The 24344-nt window shown below is 40.2% G+C and overlaps 2 protein-coding genes across 3 annotated transcripts in view; both read right to left on the reverse strand.

The window, feature by feature from the left end:
• Window positions 1-665: 665 nt before the first annotated feature.
• Window positions 666-14421, reverse strand: LOC133651404 (hemicentin-2-like). 2 transcript variants are annotated; one of them, XM_062049347.1, is made up of 4 exons: window positions 13936-14421; window positions 8729-8998; window positions 7191-7523; window positions 666-2859 (listed from the first exon to the last, which is right to left on the reverse strand). In XM_062049347.1, exons 1-4 carry the CDS (start codon window positions 13982-13984, stop codon window positions 2600-2602), a joined length of 912 nt encoding a protein of 303 aa, XP_061905331.1. In that variant the 5' UTR covers window positions 13985-14421; the 3' UTR covers window positions 666-2599. The 2 variants fall into 2 exon arrangements, with proteins under 2 accessions (XP_061905331.1, XP_061905332.1); XM_062049348.1 differs by having other exon boundaries at window positions 687-2859; window positions 8729-8995; window positions 13936-14417.
• Window positions 14422-15986: 1565 nt separating this feature from the next.
• LOC133651745 (carcinoembryonic antigen-related cell adhesion molecule 5-like) overlaps window positions 15987-24344 on the reverse strand; it is a 17151-nt gene continuing 8793 nt past the window's right edge. The window contains exon 5 of the mRNA XM_062049838.1: window positions 15987-23142. Within this exon, the coding sequence (XP_061905822.1) occupies window positions 22988-23142 (155 nt within the window). The 3' untranslated portion in view covers window positions 15987-22987. The remainder of the gene's footprint in view (window positions 23143-24344) is intronic.

Here is a 24344-nt window from a genome sequence, read left to right on the forward strand (position 1 = left end):
CTTTATTGATACATGTTATTTCCAGGCCCAAATAAACTGATGTGGCCCCCGGGCCTTGAGTTTGACACCTGTGATCTAAGCCATCATGTCTTCCGTGGTTGGTTAAATGTAGTCACAGCTCAGTTACGTTGTGTTACACACATCCATCCATTTTCTACCGCTTGTCCCTTTCGGGGTCGCGGGGGGTGCTGGAGCCTATCTCAGCTGCATTCGGGAAGTCTGAAAGCACGCGCACACGTTGTATTACACGCTCACCTATCTGGATGCGCTCACTCAAACCAATCACGGCAGAAGTGTGGCAAAAGTCATGTAAGTTGAGCCGACCTGGGCAAAATAGGGTCCGCGGGCCACATGCGGCCCGTTAAGATTTTCAATCCGGCCCGCCAGATGTTCTACATCATTTTTGTACACCTTTAACATCCAAAGTGTATTTGCCATTATGATGTGCAGTGATGTCTTCGACTATAGAAAGTATTTCAATGGTTGAAATCTGCACTTTTGAGTGTTCTAGGAGTTATTCCAGTAATGTAGGTGACAGCAGCTCAGACCAGGAACAAAGCAGAGGGTTTTCAGAGACAAACACATGTGGAAGCACATTTTTACCTGATAATATATCATATTGTAGCTGTTTATTACACTTGTTTGTTTGTTACATTTTTGTTGTGTTTTGATTGATTGTAAAAGATACACAACTATGGAGGAGCTGCTCTGAGAAGTAAAAGATGTTCATATGTTGTTAATATTCACTGTTTTATTGTTCATAGTTAATATTGTAAATCCCACTTTCTTTATTTTCATGTACATTTTGGGTGTCCCATTCAGTAAAAAACTGTAAAATTCCATTCCGTTCTTTTGAGGTGGTCTGTCACAACTTTTGTAGAACTCTATGGGACATTGGGACTTTTGGTATTAGTGTTCCTGAAAAGAAGGGAGCCAAACACATATACTGTACATCTAAATGTGTATATATCATTTATACACACATACTGTACATCAGGGCCGGCCCGTGGCATAGGCCGTATAGGCAAATGCTAAGGGCGCCGTCCATCAGGGGGCGCCACGCCAGTGCCACAAATGTTGGAGAGAAAAAGGAAAAAAAAAAGTTGGTACTATTATTTCTAAATACAAAAAATAATCCCACGTTAATTAAAATGCAAAGTAAAGCCTATTTAATAGAAATATTATTTGTTACAACATTACGCCGCCCCCCCATCCCCCCGCACGGTGCGCCCCCTCCCTTCCCGTATCATGACTCTTACCACATCAAAAACTCAACACAAGATGTCAAAACGGCCAAAACTGTCAGGTGCCCAGGGAAGAAAAAAGAGAAAAGAAGAGGAGGAGAAAGGAGAAAAAGACAGAGGTAGCAGGTAGGTAACGTTAGCCTACATGAAATTATTTGTCTGTTACAGAATGTGATAGTAACCTGGCTTTTTAGCATTAAGCTAATGTTACATGATTCGGCAATTGCTAATCAATAAATAGCTAGTTTTGTTTTAACGTCGGGTTAATATTGTGGAGGGGGCTAAATTGTTATGGAAAATAATAATGTAACGTTAGGTAATTACAGTACTCCCACCTTACATTCCTCAGGGACATTTGTATAAGCAGGTGTTTTTTGTTTACATTGTTATTGCTTTCTGGTTAGCTAATGTTTGCCCTGCAGGTAATAGTCACTTTTCCACCCCTTTATATATTAGGTATAGTTGTAAGCCTAGTTGTTAAAGTGCACATCATTAATGTTAATTAAGCAATATCACATGAGAGGGAATGCTGTTTTTTAATTTGAGCACTGCTGTGATTCGGTTAAAGATAATCATAACATAACATTCTCATATAATATGTTAATTTGCTTTCTTTAAGTAAAAAAAAAGGTCAAAGACAAAGCTATTCGGTTTCTTGTGAGTATATACACTTCACTGCCGATGTGGGGGGGGGGGGGCACCTAAAATCTTGCCTAGGGCGCCAGATTGGTTAGGGCCAGGCCTGCTGTACATATAAATGTGTATATATCATTTATACACACATACTGTACATCCAAATGTGTATATATCATTTATACACACATACATATTGGCCCCCCCAGACACACTTTGTCTCTCAATGTGGCCCCCGAGTCCAAATATTTGAGGGTTCTTTGTGATTGTGGATAAACAGACAACTTCAAACACGTACGTGGATCTGAACACACACACACACACACTAGGATTGATACACACACACACACACACACACACACACACACACAAATTGGAGTACACATGCACAGATTGAGATACACGTTTGTGAATAATTTTGCTACAATAATACAAAAATAGTAGAATTTTCTGTCCAATTTCTTCGCAGCGTTTGCTCTGAAGCATCGCTATCGTTTGTCAACGGCAGCTTTACAGATGGCAGGTGTGCTTTGCTGGCAGTGTGTTTAGGTAAAGATGTCCTAGTAAAAGATATATTACAGCGTGAAGGGGACACAATGAGGGAGGTGTGTATTTGAGGTGGTGCTTTTATTGGAGTCAATTGTCACTGTTGGAGGGAAAATGTTATTCATCTTAGAATGTCTCCTCTCCTCTCAGTGTGTCCTGATTTAAAGAGCGCACCTTTACACCTCCTTGGCTCGGACGGTGAAATGCTTGCTCTTCTTGCCCAGGGTGTTGGAGGCGGTGCAGGTGTAGGTTCCTGGCAGCAAGGAGGAGGAGGCCAGCACAGCGTGGCCCTCCTCTCTCAGCTCCTGCAGGGCCTGGGGGGCCCACCAGCTGTAGGCGGGTTCTGGGTTTCCTGCGGCGCTGCAGTTTAGTGTCACTTCACCACCGTCTGTCAAGTCCACACTTTCTGCTCCAGGACTTTGGAACACTGGAGGGACTGTGGTGGGGAGAAGAAACACATCATTATATTGGCCACACTGATACTTCTCTAGACCAGAACTTATTATTGTGGGAATGCTCCAAAACATTCACACATATGGTTTTATACAGCAAAATAATCTATTTATTATTATTATTATTGTGGGAATGCTCGAAAACATTCACACATATGGTTTTATACAGCAAAATAATCTATTTATTATTATTATTATTGTGGGAATGCTCCAAAACATTCACACATATGGTTTTATACAGCAAAATAATGTATTTATTATTATTATTATTATTATTGTGTGAATGCTCCAAAACATTCACACATATGGTTTTATACAACAAAATAATATATTTATTATTATTATTATTGTGGGAATGCTCCAAAACATTCACACATATGGTTTTATACAACAAAATAATCTATTTATTATTATTATTATTGTGGGAATGCTCCAAAACATTCACACATATGGTTTTATACAGCAAAATAATCTATTTATTATTATTATTATTGTGGGAATGCTCCAAAACATTCACACATATGGTTTTGTACAGCAAAATAATCTATTTATTATTATTATTATTATTATTGTGGGAATGCTCCAAAACATTCACACATATGGTTTTATACAGCAAAATAATCTATTTATTATTATTATTATTGTGGGAATGCTCCAAAACATTCACACATATGCTTTTATACAGCAAAATAATCTATTTATTATTATTATTATTATTGTGTGAATGCTCCAAAACATTCACACATATGGTTTTATACAACAAAATAATCTATTTATTATTATTATTATTGTGGGAATGCTCCAAAACATTCACACATATGGTTTTATACAACAAAATAATCTATTTATTATTATTATTATTGTGGGAATGCTCCAAAACATTCACACATATGGTTTTATACAACAAAATAATCTATTTATTGTTATTATTATTGTGGGAATGCTCCAAAACATTCACACATATGGTTTTATACAGCAAAATAATCTATTTATTATTATTATTATTGTGGGAATGCTCCAAAACATTCACACATATGGTTTTATACAGCAAAATAATCTATTTATTATTATTATTATTGTGGGAATGCTCCAAAACATTCACACATATGGTTTTATACAGCAAAATAATCTATTTATTATTATTATTATTATTGTGGGAATGCTCCAAAACATTCACACATATGGTTTTATGCAGCAAAATAATCTATTTATTATTATTATTATTGTGTGAATGCTCCAAAACATTCACACATATGGTTTTATACAACAAAATAATCTATTTATTATTATTATTATTATTGTGTGAATGCTCCAAAACATTCACACATATGGTTTTATACAGCAAAATAATGTATTTATTATTATTATTATTATTGTGGGAATGCTCCAAAACATTCACACATATGGTTTTATGCAGCAAAATAATCTATTTATTATTATTATTATTGTGTGAATGCTCCAAAACATTCACACATATGGTTTTATACAGCAAAATAATCTATTTATTATTATTATTGTTATTATTGTGTGAATGCTCCAAAACATTCACACATATGGTTTTATACAACAAAATAATATATTTATTATTATTATTATTGTGTGAATGCTCCAAAACATTCACACATATGGTTTTATACAGCAAAATAATCTATTTATTGTTATTATTATTATTGTGTGAATGCTCCAAAACATTCACACATATGGTTTTATACAGCAAAATAATCTATTTATTATTATTATTATTATTGTGGGAATGCTCCAAAACATTCACACATATGGTTTTATACAACAAAATAATCTATTTATTATTATTATTATTGTGTGAATGCTCCAAAACATTCACACGTATGGTTTTATACAGCAAAATAATCTATTTATTATTATTATTATTGTGTGAATGCTCCAAAACATTCACACATATGGTTTTATACAGCAAAATAATCTATTTATTATTATTATTATTGTGGGAATGCTCCAAAACATTCACACATATGGTTTTATGCAGCAAAATAATCTATTTATTATTATTATTATTGTGTGAATGCTCCAAAACATTCACACATATGGTTTTATGCAACAAAATAATCTATTTATTCTTCTTATTATTATTATTGTGTGAATGCTCCAAAACATTCACACATATGGTTTTATACAACAAAATAATCTATTTATTATTATTATTATTGTGTGAATGCTCCAAAACATTCACACATATGGTTTTATACAGCAAAATAATCTATTTATTATTATTATTATTATTGTGGGAATGCTCCAAAACATTCACACATATGGTTTTATGCAGCAAAATAATCTATTTATTATTATTATTATTGTGTGAATGCTCCAAAACATTCACACATATGGTTTTATACATCAAAATAATCTATTTATTATTATTATTGTTATTATTGTGTGAATGCTCCAAAACATTCACACATATGGTTTTATACAGCAAAATAATCTATTTATTCTTATTATTATTGTGTGAATGCTCCAAAACATTCACACATATGGTTTTATACAGCAAAATAATCTATTTATTCTTATTATTATTGTGTGAATGCTCCAAAACATTCACACATATGGTTTTATACAGCAAAATAATCTATTTATTATTATTATTATTGTGTGAATGCTCCAAAACATTCACACATATGGTTTTATACAGCAAAATAATCTATTTATTATTATTATTATTGTGTGAATGCTCCAAAACATTCACACATATGGTTTTATACAGCAAAATCCATCTATTTATTATTATTATTATTGTGTGAATGCTCCAAAACATTCACACATATGGTTTTATACAGCAAAATCCATCTATTTATTCAACTACTTATTCTTCTTCTCCAGATTTTGGCGCTCTCTACCTTCCACATTTTTCAGCCGATTCAAAGCGTTCCAACTTCAAACTGTTCAGCCTTTTCGGTAATCGCAGGCTTTCCCTTGACAAATTCCAGAAATGACCAGATTTCCCAAAATTCCAGGTTTTCCGGGACATTTTTCCCATTCAAAATGAATTGACCATTTTTCAAACTTGCACATGTTTCAACCTATTCAAAGCATTCCACCTTCAACACATTCCACCATTCTAGACATTCAAACTATCATTTTTCCACTTTCAAAACAATTCCAGGATTTTCCATAATTCCTGCTTTTTCAAAGCCCTATTTCCAGCCTTTTTTCTGGCGACTCCTCCTTCCACATTTTTCTACCCACTTCAACCGTCCCACCGTCAAAACATTCCTCTTAATCAGGACAAAAAATAAGGTTGTTGTTGCCCTACGGTAAACTGGAACACATAGCACACTGGCAAAGCTTAACCTATTGTTACTATAACAATCTACAAGGTTAATATCGTTGGCTTCTATTTCTTTCCCTCCATTTATCTGCTTTCTTTTGTAATTGAAGTTATTATTACATATATGTATTGTTGATAATAAAGGTAGTTGTTATTATTCATTATCAATAGTGATATTTCTGTTGGTATTTGTATTGCTCCATTTGTAGTGTAATAATGCTCATTGTCATTTCTGTATTATTTATTTCACTAACTGCTTCTTTGCTATCACTTTTACTATCATATTTGTACATATCCTATTTGCTGATGTTGTTCTGTTGTTGTTGTTTTTGTCTCTCTGTCTAATCCCCCTCTTGTCCCCACAATTTCCCCCTCTGTCTTCCTTTTTTTCTCTTTCTATCCCCTCCTGCTCCTGCCCGGCTGCACCAAATGATAATATAAATACATTTAATAAGGTCAAATACAAATAAGGCAACAAGAGAAGTATCCCACACGTCTCTTGTGTAAAGTAAATGTGAACAGCCGATATGGGCATCTACATCTACTATTTGATTTGTCTGAGAAGATTGACAGGACAAAAAAAAAGAAAATAAAGAATGTTACAATATTAACTATGAAGGATAAAACACTGAATATTGACACCGTATGAACGTCACACCCTCTCTCCGTCCACATATTTTACAATCAAGCGAAACGCAACAAAAATGCAACAAACACAGCAAAATATGAACATGAAAGGTAAAAAACTCCACCTACAATCTGATATATGTGATATATCACTAAGCTTTAGAACTTTGTTGTAAATCTCGTCTGTCCCTGACACCCACATTTCACACTCCGTGGAAACACTCCCCACCCACACTGTTTGATAATAATGGAATCAGGAAAATTGTCTGCCAGTGAGTGGTGGTTGATCGATCGGCACGTCCTTAATACTAATAATTAGTTGAATATGCTCCGGGCCAAATATAGCTCTTGATATGGTTTGGAGTGAGAGCATGTCAGACTCACAGTGCACAGAAGCTCTCAGGGTCTGCGAGGTGACAGCCAGAGGCGGTTGCGGTCCCTCCGGTCCCAGTTCCAGCTCTGCTACACAGCTGTAGCGTGCACCGTTGTCGGCTTTGGTGGGCGTGATGACCAGGACGGAGGACACTTGCACCGGCGAGGCAGACGTGAGGTCAGAAAAGGAGCGGTTGTACACCTGGGTGGGGCCTCTGTACCACCTCAAGTTGAGGTACTGGACGGGAGCGACGTTCTGCACCTCGCAGAGCAGCTGGTATTCCTTGCCCTCCTGCATGGGGCCGCTGTGGTTCACCGTCCTGATGGTGACACTGTCTGGGCTCTCTGCGAGGACAAGACAATAAGGTGTAGTAAGAAGAAGTGTGGTTCACCGTCCTGATGGTGACACTGTCTGGGGTCTCTGTGAGGACAAGACAATAAGGTGTGGTAAGAAGAAGAGAAACAAGTGTGGTTCACCGTCCTGATGGTGACACTGTCTGGGGTCTCTGCGGGCACAAGACAATAAGGTGTGGTAAGAAGAAGAGAAACAAGTGTGGTTGAGGGTCCTGAAGGTGACACTATCTGGGCTCTCTGCGGGGACAAGACAATAAGGTGTGGTAAGAAGAAGAGAAACAAGTGTGGTTGAGGGTCCTGAAGGTGACACTATCTGGGGTCTCTGCGAGGACAAGACAATAAGGTGTGGTAAGAAGAAGAGAAGGTTCACCGTCCTGATGGTGATACTGTCTGGGCTCTCTGCGAGGACAAGACAATAAGGTGTGGTAAGAAGAAGAGAAACAAGTGTGGTTCACCGTCCTGATGGTGACACTGTCTGGGCTCTCTGCGAGGACAAGACAATAAGGTGTAGTAAGAAGAAGTGTGGTTCACCATCCTGATGGTGACACTGTCTGGGGTCTCTGTGAGGACAAGACAATAAGGTGTGGGAAGAAGAAGAGAAACAAGTGTGGTTCACCGTCCTGATGGTGACACTGTCTGGGGTCTCTGCGGGCACAAGACAATAAGGTGTGGTAAGAAGAAGAGAAACAAGTGTGGTTGAGGGTCCTGAAGGTGACACTATCTGGGCTCTCTGCGGGGACAAGACAATAAGGTGTGGTAAGAAGAAGAGAAACAAGTGTGGTTGAGGGTCCTGAAGGTGACACTATCTGGGGTCTCTGCGAGGACAAGACAATAAGGTGTGGTAAGAAGAAGAGAAACAAGTGTGGTTCACCGTCCTGATGGTGACACTGTCTGGGCTCTCTGCGAGGACAAGACAATAAGGTGTGGTAAGAAGAAGAGAAACAAGTGTGGTTCACCGTCCTGATGGTGACACTGTCTGGGGTCTCTGTGAGGACAAGACAATAAGGTGTGGTAAGAAGAATCTGCGGGCACAAGACAATAAGGTGTGGTAAGAAAAATCTGCGGGCACAAGACAATAAGGTGTGGTAAGAAGAATCTGCGGGCACAAGACAATAAGGTGTGGTAAGAAGAATCTGCGGGGTCAAGACAATAAGGTGTGGTAAGAAGAAGAGAAACAAGCAGAGGAGATGTCTCACTGTAGAGGACGAGGTTGAGCTTCTCCTCGCACTGGCGTGGCGTGGTGAAGAAGACGCCGTAACAGATGGGCTCGTCAATCCAGTCGATGAGGCTGTCCACCTTCCACTGCACGCTCGGGCCCTGCTGGGTGTGCGCCGCGCTGACGGCCGACTCCCAGCCCAGCACCCGCACGGGCCGGGCGGCCTCGCAACTGACCGACACGGGCTGGCCGAAGCCCACCACCACTCTGGGGGGCTTGAGGATTAAGGAGCAACCGTCCCCTGATGCTGCTGGGACAAAGAGTAGTTATTAAGGTAGAAGAAGTGGCACAAAATAATGAACGCTACCATTAATTCAATCCAGTGCCAGCAAGACCTTCTCTGCTGGCCTAACATAACCACAAATCAGAATCAGAATCAGAATCAGAATCAGCTTTATTGTCATTACGCAGGGTAACGAGATTGAGGCCATTCCATACAGTGCGATAAAACAAGTGTACACTCTATACAGAGGGTGAAATGAATATGTACATTAATATCTACATGAAACAGGGTGGTTGGTGGAATGGGTTATTGCACCGAAGAGAAGGCAGTTATGAGGGTCAATGGGGAAGTCTGTTCAGGGTGGTTATGGCCCTGGGGAAGAAGCTGTTTTTTAGCCTGTTCGTCTTGGTTTTAATGCTCCTGTAACGCTTCCCAGAGGGCAGCAGGTGGAACAGGTCAGAGCCAGGGTGGGTGCTGTCCTTGATGATGGCACTGGCTCTGTTGAGGCAGCGGGAGGTGTAGATGTCCATCAGAGAGGGGAGAGGGCGGCCGATGATCTTTTGATCCGTCTTGACCACTCTTTGCAGCCTCTCCCTGTCTGCTGCAGTGCAGCTGCCGTACCATACTGTAATACAGTAGGTCAGCAGGCTCTCGATGGACGAGCGGTAGAAGGTCAGCAGCAGGTCAGGCTTCAGGTTGTACTTCTCGAGGACTCTCAGGAAGTGTAGCCGCTGCTGAGCCTTCTTGATGATTGATGTGGTGTTGACTGTCCAGGAGAAGTCGTTAGAGATGTGGACTCCAAGGTACCTGAAGGTGTGGACCCCCTCCACACGCTCGCCGTTGATGTAGAGGGGGGCAGGGTCGGTGCTGCTCCTCCTGAAGTCGACGATGATCTCTCTGGTCTTGCTGGTGTTGAGAGCGAGGTTGTTCTCCGAAGACCAGGCCGTCAGCTTCAGGACCTCCTCCCTTTAGGCAGCCTCGTCACCCCTGGAGATGAGCCCGACCACTGTGGTATCGTCAGCAAACTTGACGATAAGGTTGTCACTGTGGGCTGGACTGCAGTCATGGGTGTAGAGGCAGTAGAGGAGGGGGCTCAGCACACAGCCCTGTGGGGAGCCGATGCTCAGCATGCGGGTGGATGAGAGGTGGGGGCCAAGTCTCACATTCTGGGGTCGGTCCGTTAGGAAGTCCCTTATCCAGGCGTTTGTGAGAGGGGGGAGGCCAAGAGTGTCCAGTTTATTGCAGAGTCTGTCCGGGATTATTGTATTGAAGGCAGAACTATAATCCACAGAGAGCATCCGGACGTAGCTCTGCTGCTGCTCCAGGTGGTTCAGAGCAGAGTGGAGAGCAACAGCGATGGCGTCCTCTGTGGATCTGTTCGCCCGGTATGCGAACTGGTGGGGGTCAAAGTCTGGAGGGATATGGTGCTTGATGTGCTGGAGAACCAGTCTCTCGAAGCACTTCATGATTACCGGAGTGAGGGCCACTGGTCGGTAATCATTCAGGCTGGTGATGGGAGACTTCTTCGGCACCGGGATTATTGTAGATGACTTCAGGCAGGATGGGATGACTACCTGAGCCAGGTAGATGTTGAAGATCCTGGTGAGGGGGGGAGCGAGCTGGTGGGCGCACGCCCTGAGCACCTTTCCAGGTACTCTGTCTGGTCCGGCAGCCTTCCTGGGGTTCACAGCCAGGAGCACTCGTCTGACACTGTGCTCCTGTACAGTGAGTGGAGTGGTGCCGGAGCCCGGTGGGGGCGGGAGCAGGGCTGGAGCAGATGAGTGTCGCTGGGGGGTATCGAAACGGGCAAAGAAACAGTTAAGCTCCTCTGCCAGTGTCGCACTCTGATCCGCAGTTGTCACATTGCAGCCTCTGTAGTTCGGGATGTCATGAATGCCCCGCCACACCTCCCGTGAGTTATTGCTGGACAGATGGGACTCTATGCACCTCCTGTGGTCCGCCTTTGCTTTTTTAATCCCTCTCTTCAGGTCGGCTCTAGCAGCACTGTACAGTGCCCTGTCCCCTGACCTGAAGGCTGCGTCGCGGGCCCTGAGGAGTGTGCGGACTTGGCTGGTCATCCAGGGTTTCTTGTTGGGGTAAACCCGGATGGTTTTTTCCACAGTCACAATCATCATCATAATTAAAGATAACATTATTTTTATTTACTTTCCTTAAACAAAAGTATTCATATTCTCTTCATGTCATATTATGCTCCTTCCAGTGTTGTTTTTAGGTTATACAGTTTTTATCCAATCAGAATTCAGCTAGCTTATGTTGCCATGCTGTATGAAATCTGCCTTCAGAATCAACAATGTGTGTGCACTGGAAGTGAACGGGCACATACAGTTGATAGACAGTTGCCATAGCCAATCAGATCACCAGTTGTTGTCAGTAAGGCCTTCCAGCTGGCCTCACGCTGTGATTGGATACTTTGGGAGTTCCAAGTGAGTATCCAATCACAAGTTGCAAAAACAGGAAGTGGCACCGGAGCCAAGAAAACTTGCCGGTACTCACAAAGAAGGAGAATAAAATGTTGAGTAGGTGGCAGATATATATTTGTAAGAAGGAGGATACTTAACAGGTGGCAGATATATATTTGTAAGAAGGATACTTAAAACAAACTACATCTTGTGAGACAAAGTCACTTTTGCCTGCGACTTTTACAGGAATCAAGCGACTACGAGTGGTACCTCTTGCATGTACGAGTGGTACCTCTTGCATGTACGAGTGGTACCTCTTGCATGTACGAGTGGTACCACTGGCTTATACGAGTGGTACCTCTTGCATGTACGAGCGGTACCTCTTGCATGTACGAGTGGTACCTCTTGCATATACGAGTGGTACCTCTTGCATGTACGAGTGGTACCTCTTGCATGTACGAGTGGTACCACTGGCTTATACGAGTGGTACCTCTTGCATGTACGAGCGGTACCTCTTGCATGTACGAGCGGTACCTCTTGCATGTACGAGTGGTACCTCTTGCATATACGAGTGGTACCTCTTGCATATACGAGTGGTACCTCTTGCATATACGAGTGGTACCTCTTGCATATACGGCGTCGAATGGGTTCTACAAATCGTGAGTTCAAATATATTATTTCTGAATGTTTTCATGTTACATTTGTTTTATACAATTCTTTTAAATGTGACAGTACCACGTAAGATATGTTTTAATTGCTGAAGCAGGTTTATTGATTTGCTTTCCCTTGACAAATTCCAAAAATTCCCAGATTTCCCAGAATTCCAGGGACATTTTTCCCATTCAAAATGAATTGGCCATTTTTCAAACTTCCACCATTTCCACATTTTTCAACCTATTCAAAGCATTCCACCTTCAACACATTTCACCATCCTGGAAATTCAACCTGTCATTTTTCCAAGTTCCAAAAAATTCCAGGATTTTCCATAAGTCAACCCACTTCAACCGTTCCACCGTCCAAACATTCCAAACATTAATCACAACAACAAAAACAAAGTTGTTTTTTGAACTGGAAAAATTCCCGGTTTTCCTGAAATTCCAGGAATTCCGTAATACCATTTCCCGATTCAACATGTTACTACTTGAACATTTCTCCACCAATTAGAAAAATTTGAACACCAACAATTTCAACTCATTCAGACCATTCAAATTTTTTATACCATTTTTTAAAAAATTCCAGCTTTTCCCGAAATTCCCAATTTTTCTGAAATTCCCATTGAAATCAATGGGACACTCTTCAAAGTTCCAGAACTTCCATATTTTTCATCTGATTCAAACTGTTCCAACTCCAAAATATCCAGCCTGTTCAGGAATGGTGTGCTGTACTTCAACAATTCTAAAAACAACTTCCCGGATTTCCCATAATTCCTTTTTTTTTTTTTGCATTTTCCCAAATTCAAAATGAATTGGCCATTTTTCAAACTCCCACAATTCCCACATTCTTCAACATATTCCACCTTCAACACATTCCACTCATCCTGGACATTCAAACTAGCATTTTTCATTCAACAAATTTCCAGGAATTCCTGTTTTTTGGTAACCTATTTCCACCCTTCTTAAGTTCCAATATTCCTTTCACATTTTTCAACCCATTTCAACCGTTCCACCGTCAAAACACTCCTCATATTCAGGACAAAAAACAAGTTGGTTTAGGAACTAGACAAATTCCCGGTTTTCTCGAAATTCCAGGAATTTCTCAATTAAAAACTGTTACTGGTTCAACATTTCTTGAGCGATTTAAACAAATCCAACGCCAACCAATTCATCTCATTCATGCTCCTAATCATTTTCAAAAAAATCTCACTTTTCCCAAAATTCCAGGAAGTTCCCATTGAAATGAATAGGCCGTTTTTCCAAGTTGCACAAGTCCCACATTTTTCAACCTTGTCAAATCATTCCAACATCAACACATTCCACTTATCCTGAGAGTCGGTTACATTTGCAGAAATATAGAGGGTTGTGTACACTGTTGAGGGGCTTTAATGGCCAGTAGTGTGCAAGTATCTCCAGTAGTATCCATGCGGTGACATCATTCATGCTATTTGGAGAGGTGAAGTGGGACTAAGTAGGACACGACTGAAGGCCTAGGTGAGAAACGCACAGCTTAAATGACATCTTTGTTATTTCATTAGTGCTGGGTGTATCAATCCAACACACCACCCGAGGGCGCTGTTTCCAAGTTGAGCCATTTGAAAAGGTCACGAGTTGCAACTAAAATGTGCCAAAGCAAGTGTTCACAAAGTAAAAAGTTGGCATGATTTTGGAGCCTTGATAAAGCATGAAGATCATTCCTGTTGTTGTGTTGACACCTGCTGCTGTTAGGGGAGCAAAGCTCATGAAAAAGTATGTTATATGACTACTATACCAGATGCCACCCACGCACACTGAGCTTTCGCGTGACTGCCGCTCATTAGCACGGTGTAAAATTCCGGCGAAAAGAAAAGCTGGCGTTGAGACAATAGAAGTGGATAAGACAACATCTCACCTGAGGAAATCACGCACAGAGTCCACACCATCACTTGCACAAACTCCATTGCTGCGGCGGAACGTCAAGGAAGGATCCCGGCGAAAGGAAAAGCCCAAGTTGCACAAGCTTGGCAAACTCTGCAGGGAACAATGCTGGTGGAACACAAGGGCCCCCTTCATCCCAGCTGACTTAGGAGTGGGGGGGTGGCAGGGTTGGGGTACTCAAGGGGACATATTGGGAATGTAAAAGAACAGAGGTTTTAACATTTTGTAATAAAGAAATCATAAATAAAGTTAAACTACTCACCTTGAAGACATGATTGCTGGGTGTTTAGCAGAGGTGGCAATTTTTGGGCAACCCCACGATTCCATCCTATTCCCATTCTAGGGGGGATAATTCAATTCTGGATTCACACCGATTATCGCCATGTATTACAAACCCCAAAACTAGTGAAGTTGTTACGTTGTGCAAATGCTAAATAAAAAGAGAATACAACAAATCCTTTTCAACTTATATTCAATTGAATAGACTGCAAAGACAAGAGATTTCATGTTCACACTGAGAAACTTTCTTATTTTTGGCAAATATTAGCTCATTTGGAATTTGATGCCTGCAACATGTTTCAAAAAAGCTGGCACAAGTGGCAAAAAAGAGTGATAAAGTTGAGGAATGCTCATCAAAGACTTATTTGGAACATCCCACAGGTGAATAATTGGGAACAGGTGGGTGCCATGATTGGGTATAAAAGCAGCTTCCATGAAATGCTCAGTCATTCACAAACAAGGACGGGGCGAGGGTCACCACTTTGTCAACAAATGCCTGAGCAAATTGTTGAAGAACAACATTTCTCAACAAGGAATTTAGGGATTTCACCATCTACGCTCCGTAATATCATCAAAAGGTTCAGAGAATGTGGAGAAATCACTGCACGTAAGCCATGATATTACACACCTGGATCCCTCAGGCGGTACTGCATCACAAAGCCACATCAGTGTGTAAAGGATATCACCACATGGGCTTAGGAACACTTCAGAAAACCACCGTCAGTAACTACAGTTGGTTACTACATCTGTAAGTGCAATTAAAACTATAAACTAGGCAAAGCCAAAGCCATTTATCAACAACACCCAGAAATGCTGCCGGCTTCGCTGGGCCTGAGCTCATCTAAGATGGACTGATGCAAAGTGGAAAAGTGTTCTGTGGTCTGACGAGTCCACATTTCATATTGTTTTTGGAAACTGTGGACCAAAGAGGAAAATAACCATCCGGATTGTTCTAGGGTGAAAGTGTAAAAGGCAGCATGTGTGATGGTATGGGGGTGTATTAGTGGCCAAGACATGGGTAACTTACACATCTGTGAAGGCACCATTAATGCTGAAAGGTACATACAGCTTTTGGAGCAACATATGTTGGCATCCAAGCAACGTTACCATGGACGCCCCTGCTTATTTCAGCAAGATGATGCCAAGCCACGTGTTACAACAGTGTAGTAAAAGAGTGCGGGTACTAGACTGGCCTGCCTGTAGTCCAGACATTGAAAATGTGTGGCAGCTAAAATATGAGAAGGGAGACTGTTGAACAACTTAAGCTGTACATCAAGCAAGAATGGGAAAGAATTCCACTTCAAAAATGTGTCTCCTCACTTCCCAAACCTTTACTGAGTGTTGTTAAAAGGAAAGGCCATGTAACACACTGGTAAAAATGCCTTTTTTGAAACATGTTGCTGCCATTCAATTCTAAGTTCATGATTATTTGACAAAAAAAAAAGAAGTTTCTCAGTGTGAACATGAAATATCTTGTCTTTGCCGTCTATTCAATTGAATATAAGTTGAAAAGGATTTGTTGTATTCTCTTTTTATTTACCATTTACACAACCTGACAACTTCACTGCTTTTGTATTTGTCATTGCCGCTTACATTTTTGCGTCCAGTGACATTTGACCTGGATGAGTTCTCAGCAGGCCAGATGAGTCGCTGTTGTCTGCCGGACTCACACTGTGAGCCTATCAGCTGCACGCAGCAGCCTATCAGCTGCACGCAGCAGCCTATCAGCTGCACGCGTAATCCGATGCTTCTCTGCTGTTATTTATAGCGTGCGCAGCTGCAAAACTCAAATTGCACGCCGTACATAACCCGGCCTCGGCGAAAGCACTTTATGCACTTCAACTCCTGCGCGGGTTTGTCCGCTATGAAAATGAGCGGAAGCCTCCCGGAGCCAGGTTGTCATGGCAACGCAGGCTGAGCGTACAGTGCCGTCGTCACCTGAAGTCGACGGGAACGGAATGTAAAGATCCGTGTGATTTACCTCACTCAAAAAGTCAACGTTTGTCATTGTTTTGTCCATTTTAATAGCTCATATTTAGCAAGTTTGAACATGTTGATATAAAATAGGACTCTCAGTGCAATTCATTGCTTGTGCTTCATAAAGCACCTTCACAGAAGAAGAAGAAGATGCAGCAGCATGCATTAAAAAACTTGGGACCTTAAAACTCAAAGTGAAAAACTGGGGGAACATTTTTAAAAAGTCGTACAAAACAGCTGCCACCACTGCACGGTACCGAAGAGGACGGAAATGCGTGATGATAACCATAGAAGTACAAATGAAAGGTGTTGGCAGCTGGGGCCAGGTACCTTTCACACTTGAACCAATACAAGGGAATTAGAGATGTCCGATAATATCGGCCTGCCGATATTATCGGCCGATATATGCGTTAAAATGTAATATCGGAAATTATCGGTATCGGTTTTTTTATTATCGGTATCGTTTTTTTTTTTTTTTTTAATTAAATCAACATAAAAAACACAAGATACACTTACAATTAGTGCACCAAACCAAAAAACCTCCCTCCCTCCCTCCCCCATTTACACTCATTCACACAAAAGGGTTGTTTCTTTCTGTTATTAATATTCTGCTTCCTACATTATATATCAATATATATCAATACAGTCTGCAAGGGATACAGTCCGTAAGCACACATGATTGTGCGTGCTGCTGCTCCACTAATAGTACTAACCTTTAACACTTCATTTTACTAATTTTCATTCATTACTAGTTTCTATGTAACTGTTTTTATATTGTTTTACTTTCTTTTTTATTCAAGAAAATGTTTTTAATTTATTTATATTATTTTACTAATTTTTTTAAAAGTACCTTATCTTCACCATACCTGGTTGTCCAAATTAGGCATAATAATGTGTTAATTCCACGACTGCATATATCGGTTGATATCGGTATCGGTAATTAAAGAGTTGGACTATCGAATATCGGCAAAAAGCAATTATCGGACATTCCTAAAGGGATACCATATTGGTGCTCAACGGTACCAATTTCCAGTACCTTTTTGTGTGTTCATGTGGTAATAAATGTTCAATTTAATAATCATTTAACACTGCGCTTATAATAACTGGGCTGTCCAGTTGTTATCTCGTTTGGTTTTTTTACACATCTGAGTCTCCTATGCATTAATTTGAGTTTGTCCTAAGTGTGTTGCTGTAGTCAGGAAGCAGTCTTTGCCATTAAGTTGAATGTGCCAGTCCTGTAAGTATTGTACTTATAACATCAAGGCTGTTTGATGGCAACATGCATCTCAGGTGTTGTTTTTGAGGACCACATTTGGAGGTCTTGAACTTCTTATGCTCTGATTACCAGAGCTGTGGACTCGAGTCACATGACTTGGACTCGAGTCAGACTCGAGTCATGAATTTGATGACTTTAGACTCGACTTGACAAAATGTAAAGAGACTTGCAACTCGACTTAGACTTTAACATCAATGACTTGTGACTTCACTTGGACTTGAGCCTTTTGACTTGACATGACTTGCTACTTTCCCCAAAACCCAAAGCTTAAAAAGTTATTTGGGAGCGCTCCGTATCTTTCATTTTATACGTGTGTGTCTGTCTATCAGCGTGTGTGCTGCTTGTCAGCGTGTGTGCTCTCAGTACAACAGCCAATCAAATTAGATCTACGTTGTTTTCATCCCACAGCTCTCATCCAATCCAATTGCAGGACAACCACCGAACATGAGTTGTCAAACAATGCGGCAGTGAGAAACAATTATGCCAAAGTTGGTTTCGTTCGGGTATAAAAACTACGACTTGGTCAACAAAAAACGAATTGCGTATGCAAATCACGCAGTTGGAATATTACAGACGGAGACGCAACAACTTCCAACTTCATTCGACATTTGAAGTTGCACAAAGAAGGGTAAGTTTTGAATGTAAGCTAACGTTTATTGGCTAAGTAACATGACTTTTATTTGCTGTGTAGTTAAATCAGTGAGGCTGTAAACTCACTGCTAACGTCATAACCATAGACATCTTATAAGGGTACGCAGCATCGAGCGCTACTGTCTACTGGCGCAGACGAGACGCGGGGCCGCCATCTTGGAGTGGTGATCCGCTCCACTCAGTGCAATTCATTTGGCAGGAGCAATGAACTGTCAGCGCATTTAATTCATTTTACCTCACTGAATACCACTCATTTTCACGCGGTTTTTTGTCATACGTGTAGCTATGATAACGGACACATGTTTTGGCGAGTTTTATTATTCATAGTTTGCTTAACAGTAATATAATATTCTTATACGCTATAAGTGACCAGACGTCCGAGATCAAAACTGGGAATATAATCCCAGAGAAGAGGGAAAAAACGGTAAGCTATTTTTAAATTGAAGAAACAATATGATTAGGTTATATATACATGCGTATGTCCTACATAAACAATGTATGAATACATTAGATATCTATATATCTTAGAGACCTATAGACTGTAACTCTGTTGCTGCAGCAGCAGAGAGTTTATTCTGTCTTGACACTTTGTATTGATATTTTGTATTACATTCTTCCCTTAAATGATCATGTTTACAGTGATTGTTTTATATGTATTTTTTATGTATGTCGCTTTGGATAAAAGCGTCTGCCAAATACTTAAACATATATAAACACCTGAAAGTCTTTATATCAGCTAAAACCACCAATTTGTTTCACTACATTCAGAATAAAACCAAATGCTGTCTTACCCAACAATGTTAGTATTTGAATATTGTTATTTGAAGACTCATTCCTGGTTAGAATTATACTGTTAAGAAAGTATTGTCTTATATTTTGCCTAAAATGAGAATGCATCATAATCAGTGGCGGCTGGTGAATTGTGTTTTAGGGGTGTCATCCTCCCCCAGAAGATTTATTTGTGATTTTCACATACAAATATTGAAGATCTTTGCTCCTTCTCAACTCTGTGGTAATATTATTTTCATAAAATACAACCAATAGTATGTTAATGTTTGTTTTTGCAAATGTGTTTATTCTGGAAAGGAATGAGTTAAATGTTTAAAATTGTTTAAACTATTAAAATGACTGGTTAATAGTGCTATTATGAATTGCAATGTCAGCACTATTTTTTTTCCTGCAATTTCAAATGCACTTGTTTTAATAAATAAATACAGCGTTTTAAAAGCATACACAATCTGTGTAAAAATATTAGTCTGTGGTTAAAAGGACTTGAAAGGACTCGAAACTCAAAATGCAGGACTTGGGACTCGACTTGAGACTTTCCAGTCTTGACTTTGGACTTGACTCGGGACTTGCCTGTCTTGACTCGGGACTTGACTCGAGACTTGAGGGCAAAGACTTGAGACTTACTTGTGACTTGCAAAGCAATGACTTGGTCCCACCTCTGCTGATTACTGCTTTGCACACTCTTGGCATTCTCTCCATGAGCTTCAAGCACTTTTGAAGTGAAAACCATTTCAGGTGACTACCTCTTGAAGCTCATAGAGAGAATGCCGAGAGTGTGCAAAGCAGTCATCAGAGCAAAGGGTGGCTATTTGAATATCAAACATGTTTTCAGTCATTTCACCTTCTTTTGTTAAGTACATAACTCCACATGTGTTCATTCATAGTTTTGATGTGAAAATCTGCAATGTAAATAAAGAAAACATTGCATGGAATGATCGGTGTGTCCAAACCTTTGGCCTGTACTGTACAATCTGTAAATATGTCTGGGCATGTGAACAATCTGAAGACTTTTCTACAAGTTGTACTATTTTAGTGTTACTGCAAGCACACTAAAGATGAGAGTGCTTGACATTATGCCCAACAGTGTGTAGTTGGTTAGACAAAAATCTGGTAATATGCATGACGTGTGTGCCACTTGGTGTGAAAGTTTGATATTGACAATGCTATATGCCGTTTTGGTTGCATTTTGCAGGCTATAGGAGGTTTTTTGCAGTTTGGGTGTGTGGTTTTGTGAATTGTATTAACACTGGTTTGCAAAATTGTGTTGTATTATTGTGTTTTATAGGGGTGTAACGGTACGTGTATTTGTATTGAACTGTTTCGGTACAGGGGTTCCGGTTCGGTTCGGAGGTGTACCGAACGAGTTTCCACACGGACATATTAAGTAGCGTAACGCACGTTGTGTAAACAATGCACACCGAGGCACAACACACGGCATGCTAGCAGCTAACGAGCTAGGGTAGACTGACCATACGTCCTCTTTTCACCGGACATGTCCTCTTTTGCGGGGCTGTCAGGGCGGAGTTTCTTAAATGCCTCAAATGTCCGGCATTTTGAGTTAGGGTTGCGTGTATTTTCAATGTACGCTCAGGGTTAAGAAGGGGTTAAAAACAAAACAAACAGCAGCATTGGTGAGGGAGGGGCAGAGAGAGAGAGAGAGAGAGTTATGATAAACGCGCATGCGTCGCCAGGCTCTGCTTTTTATCCATAGATTTATCACATTTCATTTTTTATTATCTATAGCAGGGGTGTCAAAAGTGTGTCCCGGAGGCCATGGTCGGCCCACAGCTAATGTTTTAAAGGCCCACGGCACATTCTAAAAATACTATTCAAATAAACAAACAAAAACATAACAAAAGTGAAATAAAAAAGCTTAAAGGTGAAATGTCATTTAGAAAAAGTTGCAATGTTGACTAATAAAACAAAGCTGTTTTTTTTTCTTTCAAACTGTCATTGCTCAAAACATAATATTGAATCAAAATCAATGTTGTTATGAATTATTGACCTATCCAAGGTTCCCATTACTTCACATCAAATATTACACTAAGAAAAATATTTTTGGTGGAAGATTTTGCAAATTTGGTAAATAAATAACCCAAAAATGTATATTTTGTTGTTTTCTTACTGTACCGAAAATGAACCGAACCGTGACCTCTAAACCGAAGTACGTACCGAACCCAAATTTTTGTGTACCGTTACACCCCTAGTGTTTTATAATGGGAAAGAACTGTAATTCAATACTCATCCTTGCGACAAGTATGTACTGCTAAGGCAAGTTGACAATAACCAGGCAACTGAATATCTTAAACAAATCTGCCATTTGTTGCATGCATGAGTGTTCAGGCTGCTCTGTACAACATGGCTAGGACAACAATAAAAATTACTACAAAATGTTCGCGGAAATTTTGATGGGCCTGTTATCTGTGTCCTGGACCTCTGGTTGGGGGTCGTCTGAAGCCACCGTACTAATTAGATGGTGCCGAGTGTCCGAATCCGTGAGTTTTAGGTGTAACTAACACTGCTCCCCTCACCTCCCAGGAGGTGATCAAGGGTGATGGGTCAATTGCAGAGAATCATTTGGCCACACCTAGTGTGTGTGTGTGTGACAATCATTGCTACTTTAACTGTACAAAATTAACAACAGAGCTAGCCTTCCTTGCGATGGACATCCAGCCAAAACCAAAAGTAGGACGTACATCTTTTTTTTAGCCATGGTTAAAGTAGACAAGTGTGTGAACAAAATGAGACGTTAAGCACCGAGCTCCGTGAAAGTATGGCTGAGCTACAAGAGGAGGTCATCTTGCCTTTTTGGCGTTTGTCTCAAAGCAGTCGTCCATTAAAAGGGTACGTACCCATTAAATTGGCCCGTTTTATTCATTTATTTGTGAGTAGCGTTGGCATGGTGACGCGAAATGTTCCCAACTTAAAGTACCGCTGTCGGCGCGAGCGAGACCATTCCGACGGTGTAACACACACGTGGGGGGTTTGTTGGCCGATTCGTCTTGTATTAATCGTAAAAAAGGAAATGTGCGGAACTATAATAATAAAAGTCCAAGTATGAGCAATAATAATATGGGCTGCTTGCAGTGCAATATAATTACCCCACCCCCATTTTCTACCACTTATTCCCTTCGGGGTCGCGGGGGGCGCTGGAGCCTATCTCAGCTACAATCGGGCGGAAGGCGGGGTACACCCTGGACAAGTCGCCACCTCATCACAGGGCCAACACAGATAGACAACATTCACACTCACATTCACACACTAGGGCCAATTGAGTGTGGTCAATCAACCTATCCCCAGGTGCATGTCTTTGGAGGTGGGAGGGGCCTATCTCCAGGTGCATGTCTTTGGAGGTGGGAGGGGCCTATCTCCAGGTGCATGTCTTTGGAGGTGGGAGGGGCCTATCCCCAGGTGCATGTCTTTGGAGGTGGGAGGAAGCCGGAGTACCCGGAGGGAACCCACGCATAAAATAGATCAATTATTGGGATAATTCACAACCAACTACTATATTTGTAGTGTTCTGAACTCCTGTTTCCATGCCAGTGGTGAACCGAGCAGAGCAATGCAGCCCTGAGAAGTTGTGCCATAGAGTTGTCATTATGGGCCTGCTGCAATGCGAGCAGCCCATATTATTATTGTGTAATGTTATGTTGTTCTTCCCTAGACAGCGAACTAGTCAGAGTGAATGAACAGTGCCTCAGCTGGTCACAAACAAGTACTGCACTCCAATTGCCTTTAAGAGGCAAGTCAATTGAATAATTGTGTAGACTGCGCCTGACTTATGTGCGCACTATTATCAATGTTAAGCATGTTTAAATGTTATTTAAAAAATGTGGCTGTGACAGTTGACAAATGATTTCTATTAGTGTTGATGAAGGCGTTGGATTTTGAGGGTTGCAAAAACACGCATGCAGCCAACTGTGGCACAGTAGGGTAGAAGAATACAATCTCAGTCATGTAAACAAAGAAGTGCATGAGTAGGACTTATGAGCAAGCTGTATAGGTCACACCCCTTCGACCTAAAGCATTCATTATAAAGCTATGGGGGACAAAATCATACGGGACCAGACGTGGGTCGTCCACTAATATAGCTGCTCTTTTTGCAAGAAAACATTCCATGAGGAGTGACAGATAAAAGGCCGCCGATGGCGAGAAGAACTCCCAAAGCCACAAACACGACCACCAGCGTTGTGAAGGTTGTTCGATCCCCTGCGGAAGACAGGAGTTTTTCATCATTGTGCGTCAACTATTGAATAACTGATAGTTCCTCTTCTTCAGCGACATGCCACATTCCACAGGCCTTACCAGGGCTGGCCCGTCAAATTGGGTGGCCCTAAATCAGATTATGTTTAATATTGCTTCTTTATTATCATTATTACACTCCTGAAGAGCCCACATATTTACATGCACTAAATACCTCCTTATTGACTTGAAAGTAGCTTTTTAAAACACATGTAAAAACCTTACTAAGTAAATAAAAGAAGGTAAGTAGAAGGTTTAAAAAAAAAAGGTAAAAGAAGGTGAATAAAAGGTAAAAAAAATAAGTTAAATAAAAAAGGTAAAACAAGTAATATAGAACACAAAAGAAGATAAATAAAAGGTACAATTTTTTTTTTAAAGGTCAATTGAAGGTAAAAGAAGTTAAATAGAATGTAAAAAAGTTAAATACTAGACAACAAAATAAGGCAAAAGAAGGTTAAACAAGCAAAACAAGATAAAAAAAAGGTAAAATAAGGTAAATAATAGGTAAAGAAATGTAAAGAAAAGGAAAAGAGGGTATACAATAGGTAAAAGAAGATAAGAAAAATGCAAACGAAGGTAAATAACTGGTAAAAGGTGAATACAATTGAAAAGAAGGTAAATTGAAGGTAAATAAGTCAATAACAGGTGATATAGGTAAATAAAAGGTAAAATGGGGCAAATAAAAAGGTAAAAGAAGGAGTATAGAAGCTAAAAGAAAAAGGTGAAAAAGATAAAAGAAGGTAAATAAAAAGAAAAATAAGGTCAACTAAATGTGAAATGAGTAAATAAAGGGTAAAAAGGATAAATGTAAAGGTACAAGAAGGAATATAGACGATAAAAGAGTAAAACAAGGTCATTCAAATAACATCAAATGTAAAAGAAGGTATGTTGAAGGTACAAGAAGTAAAAGGTATTAAAGATAATTAAAAGGTAAACAGAAGGTAGATAAAATAATGAATATAGAAGGTAAAAGAAGTAAGTAAAAGGTAAATAGATGGTAAAATAAGTAAAGGTAAAATAAGGTAAATAGAAAAATGATCATTAGTGGAGAATAATTAGAGCATCTACCTGTCTTTCAAAACTAGTGACGCCTCTGTTTTGAACTTTAATTGAGGTTCCTTGAACACACCACGATGATGTAGTATTGAACTTGAACACAACTGCTGCAA

This window comes from Entelurus aequoreus, linkage group LG06 (genome assembly GCF_033978785.1).
Source record: "Entelurus aequoreus isolate RoL-2023_Sb linkage group LG06, RoL_Eaeq_v1.1, whole genome shotgun sequence".
NCBI classification, from domain to species: Eukaryota; Metazoa; Chordata; class Actinopteri; order Syngnathiformes; family Syngnathidae; genus Entelurus; species Entelurus aequoreus.